The sequence below is a fragment of the Lolium rigidum genome, chromosome 7 (assembly GCF_022539505.1).
Source record: "Lolium rigidum isolate FL_2022 chromosome 7, APGP_CSIRO_Lrig_0.1, whole genome shotgun sequence".
Taxonomy (NCBI): domain Eukaryota; kingdom Viridiplantae; phylum Streptophyta; class Magnoliopsida; order Poales; family Poaceae; genus Lolium; species Lolium rigidum.
The window spans coordinates 283,287,613-283,294,426 of record NC_061514.1 but is presented as its reverse complement, the minus strand read 5'-3'; the positions used below and the strand labels follow the sequence as shown (position 1 = coordinate 283,294,426).

General features: G+C 46.6%; 2 protein-coding genes across 2 annotated transcripts; both read left to right on the top strand.

Moving 5' to 3' along the window:
* The first annotated feature begins 265 nt into the window (after nt 1-265).
* LOC124672860 (ATP synthase mitochondrial F1 complex assembly factor 2-like) lies at nt 266-3,541 on the top strand. Its single transcript, XM_047209023.1, has 4 exons — nt 266-634; nt 2,388-2,562; nt 2,725-3,002; nt 3,093-3,541. Exons 1-4 carry the CDS (start codon nt 266-268, stop codon nt 3,198-3,200), a joined length of 930 nt encoding a protein of 309 aa, XP_047064979.1. The 3' UTR covers nt 3,201-3,541.
* Nucleotides 3,542-4,450: 909 nt separating this feature from the next.
* Nucleotides 4,451-5,830, top strand: LOC124678393 (probable carboxylesterase 18). The gene has a single exon (XM_047214293.1). It carries the CDS (start codon nt 4,606-4,608, stop codon nt 5,719-5,721), a length of 1,116 nt encoding a protein of 371 aa, XP_047070249.1. The 5' UTR covers nt 4,451-4,605; the 3' UTR covers nt 5,722-5,830.
* The last annotated feature ends 984 nt before the right edge of the window (nt 5,831-6,814 follow it).

Genomic DNA, 6,814 nt, shown 5'->3' with positions numbered 1-6,814 from the left:
CATTGTACCATTTGTCGCGTGTAGAGTGAGTCGCTTTCCCTTCGCGCGAAGGTCGGCATTTTTCTAATGATTTCGAGAAATTTTTCATCACGGGCTGGAAAACCAGAACCGGGCCCCAATCCAGATTGATCCTTGCCTCAAAGGGATTAAATGAACTAGGCCTATTACTGGGCTATCCTTGGGCTGAGTTCGTGAACAGGCTGGGCTTACTTTTGTAGGGTACTAGTAAGACGAGGGCCAGGCCCAAGTGAATCGGCCACCAGGAATGGCGACGACGCTCGCAGCCCGCCGCCTCCTCCTCCTGCAGCGATGCGCGGCCGGCCGCCGGCTGCTCGCCACGGCGGCGGAGGCCTCCCCGCTTGGTAAGGACGCTAGCGATGACGCGATCTACGTGGGGAAGCCGTTGTCCGTGGCGACGCGGGACGAGACCTCGGTGGCGATGCCGATGTCCTTCATGACGGGGTCCGTCGTGGGGAAGCGCTTCTACCGCGACGCCACCGTGCGGCGCGCCGACGACGGCAACGGCTGGACCGTCATGCTCGACTACCGCACCCTCAAGACGCCCGCCAAGCGACAGCTCAAGCTGCACTCGCGCGCGCTCGCCGTGGCCGTCGCCGCCGAGTGGGAGTTCCAGGTCCGGATCCCGTTGCTCCTCTCCCTCCCTCCTGTGTTCTCATTCTTGTTCTGTGCTTTGGTTTCACCCCGACTGTGATTTCAATTGAGTTCTGAATTATGGTTCGTGTGGCTGTATGCTAGCAACTTAGCAATCAACAAAATCGTTCGTATGCAAATGCTCTGATTAGCGCTTAGTTTGACCTTGATCTCGCAGATTTAGCTTGTTCAGAGCAGTAGCGAATTATGAGAGGATGCCATGATCATTTCATTCTACTTCACATTTCAAATTGAAAGTATTGAATCTAGGTTTTTATCATACGATTTGGTGCTGCTGATGCGCTGACAATGTCTAATTAGGTTGTAACATTCTTGTTTCTGTATTGTTAATTGTGTCATGGCAGTTCTAAATTACCAGAATGGCTGTTTGGCTGTAAGTAGAAGGAAACAAATTAAGAGTAACCAAAACGTAGTCCAGGTATGTCGTCCTCACGTGAAAGTTATACAAATGGGTCAAGGCTGTTCTAGCACATTTTAGTCTATTACTCCTTCCGTTCCAAATTAGTTGACGCAGCCTTTTCCATCTAAGCGAACCTAGACCAAAGCTCGTCAGAATATGGAGCGGAGGCAGTATAAACTAGCAGTTGCATTTGTGCAGACCACTTAGTTCATTGCCATCTGTGGAGAATACAGCATTTTAGGCTTGAATTTTCGCTTCTGATATCTAGAGAGACAGGAGAGGCTGAAAATTAAAATAAAGCAAAACTCAATATGGCCGATGGACAGTGGCAGAGGACTCGTTAGGGTGAGATAGGGCACCCGCCCTACCTTGAAAATTTCCAATCCTGCCATACACACAGCATATAGGCTACAGATCTGGTGGTCGCCATGAACGGAAGGTTCTGTCATCCTATTGAGAGAAAGAAGACGAGACATAGGCCAATCGAAGGAACTGGGCTGTGGGCTGGTATTGGCTGCAGCGAAGGGGTACATCCTCTTTCCATTTTTCTCTTTGAACTTGATCTTGCTCAACCAAGTCAAATGAGTTGAGTCGTGAGCGCTCAGCTGTGTCCAACTGAAGCAACTAGTGACAGTCATACGGTTGCGACCCAACAGTACTAGCCTGTTCCAAACTCCAGTAGAAATAAAATCAAGAAATGAGAATAGGTATCCCTAAAAATAAAAGAAGGAAACTGCCATTGCATGGGTGATGCCATTAAAGTTTCATTGAAGTGATGATAAATCATGGTGCAATCTTCATCTAGTGAGTTTTTTAAAAGAAAATTTACTTTACAAAAATAATTTTGTTGAATTGTATTCTTTTCTTGTTTTTTTTGTATATATGGACTATTTGATTTTACATCAATTTTTTTATATTCTATTCAATCTGCCCTACCTCAAAAAATTTCCGTCCTCCTCCGCTGCCGATGGACCCTCGGATGCTGCAATGGACGAATTTAAAGACTACTAGTAATTACTAGCGTATAACTAGGTAAGTGCCGCGTCGATTAAATCCGACTCGAGGTAGTACTTACTTAGTTCTGCAAATCTATGTTTTTTTGCATGGCTGAGTTGCTGCCTTCAAATGCTCTCTACTGTAATTTAAAATTTACGAGCTACATCAACTTGCATTATTTGTCCTGCTGCTCATCTGCCACTATGTAGGACTACACTATTTTATCTGAATTAATTTCTATGAAAAAGGGCTTCCTATATTTCTTTCCCTAGTTTGTCGATCAATGGGCACTGGTACTGAAAGTTCCGTATTGTCATAGGAACAAGATGGAATCCGGCCTTTTACAATGCCTCTTATGAAGCTTGCTTGTACTGCACTGGAGAGAGTTCCGTTGACACGAGCGAAGATAATTAACAATTTGATGCAAAGATTCCATCAAGATTTGGTATTTTGCCGCTCACCTGCCGATGATGAACTTACCAAAGGAGTTTATGGTAATGTGTTAATTGTTTTCCTCATAAGTTGGTTCAGTTATTGTGGTCCAACATGAATGATCTGGTTTCAGGCTACTTAGATCCATACAATTAAGTTACCGATGCCTTGTGTTATCGCCTCCAAAATTATGATTTCTCATGGTTTCTTATTATTACGTGCAGAAAAACAGAAGGAGAAAATTGACCCAATACTGGACTGGGTCAACACAGAGTTCGGGGTCAAGCCTGTTGTATACACAAGTTTTCTAGGGGGGAAGCAAGATGAGCGGCTAGCTAAGGCTGTAGAAACCGTTTTGAAGGATGCAAATGACCGTGAATTGGCATCTATTGATGCTATGGCTTCAGCAGCCCATTCCCTGGTCATCCCTCTTGCAATATTTAGAGGAAGGTTGGGAGTTGAGGAGTCCATTGAACTGATCAGGCTTGAAGAAGATCACCAGGTGTGATACTGCAACCGTTTATTTTTGTTAATTTTGTTAATTTTTCTTTCCTTTTTGTATCATATGATCTTTATTCCTCAATATCTCCAGGTCGATAAATGGGGCTTGGTTGAAGGAGGCCATGATGTTGATATTGCTGATCTTAAAGTGCAGATGTCATCGGCTGTTGTGTTTCTTCATCTCTCACGACGACAGTAAAAACCTTTCAATCGATTATCTATGAAATGGTTTATGCTTGTTGCTGTTTATTTTGTAGCTTGTCTAAACTTGTATGAAGGGCTGTAGAATAATAATTACCCGCATGGTTAAGGATAAAACAAAGCACCAGAATGTGCGGATCTTGAGTTTTGACTTCAATTTAGCTTAATATCTTACTAAGGGTGCATAGAAACCCCGAGTCAATGTGGGTTCCAGTGATTTCTGTTTTTCTGTGCAATAGCAGAATTGTGGTTTGGTATGATGAAGAGTGTCATAACAGAACATTTTTGCTGTAACTAGTTTTTGGGTGATTTTCTTGTTCAGGATGATGAAGAGTGTCATAGCGAAGCCTTTTTGTGGTAACTTTTTTTCCGGTGATTCCATGCTTCAGTACGATGAAGTGTCATATCAGAGCAGTTGTGTGGTAACTTAACTAGTTCTGCAGTGATTTTGTGGTTTGGTATGATGAAGAGTGTCATAGCATAACCATTTTTTTTGTGGTAACTAGTTTTTTTTTTGATGATTTTGTGCTTCAGTAGGTGAAGAGTGTCATTTGTGGTAACTAGTTTTTTGATGATTTTGTGGTTCAGTAGGTGAAGAGTGACATATCAGAGCATTTCTGTGGTTGCTAGTTTTGCAGTGATTTTGTGGTTTGGTAGAATGAAGAGTGTCACAGCAGAACTTTTTGTGGCAACCAAATTGAGATTAGTATGTTGCTAAGGGGGCATAGAAACCCAAAATACATCTAGTGACTAGTGATTTCTGGTTTGGTATGATGCTGCAATAGCAGATTTTGGTATGACAGTCTTCATCATTATGAACCAGAAAATCACAAAAAAAAACTAGCCGACGCTATTAGCAGTAGATGCTTGAACTATCATAAGGCTATTCATAGTGGGAGTAACATAGATATTAACATCACACTCCCCAAGAAGTTTTAGTGACATGGCATGCCAATAAATGAAGAAAGAAAGTGAGGTGGTAGCTATGTTACCATCACATCACACATTTCAAGATAAGATGTATAACCTAATACATATGACTTTGCATGACACCATATATATGTTACTACCCACTATGAAACTAGTAACATGGAGTAGTAACGTGTTATACAAAGAAACTGATCCTTCAGCCCCTATTAACAGTAGGTACTTGAATGCTTCACTATCAACGTGTCCGTCGTGAACAGTTGAGTTCGGCGGGAAATCTTCGCGTAGCGTGTCATGCCACGCAACTAGTTACTTGAGCTGCCCATACGTCTGCACGAATCCAAACCAAAACTTCAGAGCGGTCTTCACGACGGCGATCGGCCACGGATCGGAGTTCACATAGTTGCGATAATACACTCCACGTACGTATCTGATCAGGTCAGTCAAAATGAACCAAATGCAGCAAGTGCGGGTAAATGATGGAGACGGGGAGCACGAGCCAAGAAATGCAAGCTCGCGCCAGGCTCCCGCGGCCCTCGCCGCCGGCGCTACCGTGCGCGGTGCAGCTGCAGGTCACCGCGTTCTCCGCCGGCATCGACGCCCTCAACCGCCGCGACGGCACCGTCAACCGCGGCGTCTACTCCGTCGCCGACCGCCTCCTCCGCGTGCGCGCGAATCCCCGGCCGGACTCCTCCGGCGTCCGTTCCGCCGACTTCGTCGTCGACGCGTCCCGGGGCCTCTGGGCGCGCGTCTTCTCTCCTGCCGGAACTGCCGCCTGGGCCCGGCCGCCGCTCCCGCTCGTCGTCTATTTCCATGGCGGCGGCTTCGCGCTGTTCTCCGCGGCCCAATGCTACTTCGACCGCCTTTGCCGCCGACTCAGCCGCGGCATCGGCGCCGTCGTGGTCTCCGTCGAGTACCGCCTCGCCCCCGAGCACCCCTACCCCGCCGCATACGACGATGCCATGGACACGCTCCTCTTCATCGACGCCAACGGCGTCGCGGGCCTGGACGACGGCGTCTCCGTGGACCTCTCCAGCTGCTTCCTCGCTGGGGAGAGCGCCGGCGGCAACATAATCCACCACGTGGCCAACCGCTGGGCTGCAGCCGCGTCCGCCACCAGCTCCGTGCGCCTCGCCGGCCTACTGTCCGTGCAGCCGTACTTTGGCGGCGAGGAGCGGACGGAGTCGGAGCTGCGGCTGGACGGCGTGGCGCCGATCGTGAACCTCCGGCGGTCCGACTTTTGGTGGAAGGCGTTCCTCCCGGCGGGCGCAACCCGCGACCACCCGGCGGGCGCAACCCGCGACCACCCGGCGGCGCACGTGACCGACGAGAACGCCGTGCTAGGGACGGCGTTCCCGCCGGCGTTGGTGGTCGTCGGCGGCTTCGACCCGCTGCAGGACTGGCAGCGGCGGTACGCCGACGTGCTGCGGCGGAAGGGGAAGCAGGTGCAAGTGGTGGAGTTCCCGGAGGGCATCCACGCGTTCTACCTCTTCCCGCAGCTCGCCGCCAGCGCGGAGGTCATTGAGGACATGCGGGAGTTCGTGGAGAGCAACAGGGCGTCGTCGTCGACGCCGGAATCCTCCACGCGGTGAACAGAGGCGACCAAGTTGCATTCAGCAAAGAGAACGAAAATGTGTGGAGCTGTCGAACATATATTTGATCAATGCCTGGAGCTGTCGAAAATATATTTACTCAGAATCACGCGCAGTGCAGTTTCTTTGCACACAACTTAAATTGTACTCCCACCCCGTACATCGAGGACTTGGGGCCTTTGATTTATAGGATTTATGTAGATTTTATAGGAAAATTTCGTATACAAGTTGTTTGATTTGTAGGAATAGAAATCTTGTAGTGTAAATTTTATAGGGAAAAAACATTACGTCATACCGCACGGAAAAATTCATTTGCTACAATTAAACCCACTTCATCTTCTCATAAAATTTAAGTATCAATAATATCCCAAAGCTATAATTTTTCTATTTTTATGTTTTTTCTATCCTATGAATCAAATGACCCCTTATTTCAGCGAGTAGATGTTTCTCGAAGAAACGCGGAGACATATCCGCATCAGAGTAGAATACTGTAGGTTTAAAAACTCAATTATACTTCAAAACTGTATTTTTTCTGCATTATTAAAAACTTCAGTCCTAATCATTTTTCTCTAAACTGAAGTATTCGTGCTATTGCACTGAAATACTTTGTATTTGGAATACTGTGGTTTTAAGAAAACTCTCAAACAAAGTGAGTTTGAAATCTCGTTGGGTAAACCATCTGTTGCTTGCTAACGATAGTCTTATTTTCATCGGTGTGAATGTTAAAGTGTGGTTAGACTCAACGAAATTATGAGGATCGGGGAGTGTTTTGGTCGACGGGTGAATTGGGAAAAAGAGTGCCATATTTTTTCACCCCAAATACTTCAGAGACTTCTATGCTGGGTATGAAGAATACGTTGTGCATTGCTGTGGAGGCTTTCAGTGAGTGATACCTTGGGTTTACAGACTGTTGTGCGTAGAATCAAAAGTGGTACTTCCCATCATATTGGTGATAGATCGAGAAGTAAAATGCAAGGCTGGTCAGAGAAGTATCTAGCGTGTGATACGAGATAAGTGCTACTGAAATCAGACATACAATCAATTCCAATTTTTAGCATGATGTGTTTTTTTTTTTGACAAAAAAGGTGTGTAA

Bases quoted from the DNA above. Each gene is read 5' to 3' on its own strand.
- LOC124672860 (XM_047209023.1), top strand. From the start codon at position 266: ATGGCGACGACGCTCGCAGCCCGCCGCCTCCTCCTCCTGCAGCGATGC. The intron at 635-2,387 runs GTCCGGATCCCG...GTATTGTCATAG, and splicing joins CCGCCGAGTGGGAGTTCCAG to GAACAAGATGGAATCCGGCC. The intron at 2,563-2,724 runs GTAATGTGTTAA...TATTACGTGCAG, and splicing joins ACTTACCAAAGGAGTTTATG to AAAAACAGAAGGAGAAAATT.
- LOC124678393 (XM_047214293.1), top strand. From the start codon at position 4,606: ATGATGGAGACGGGGAGCACGAGCCAAGAAATGCAAGCTCGCGCCAGG.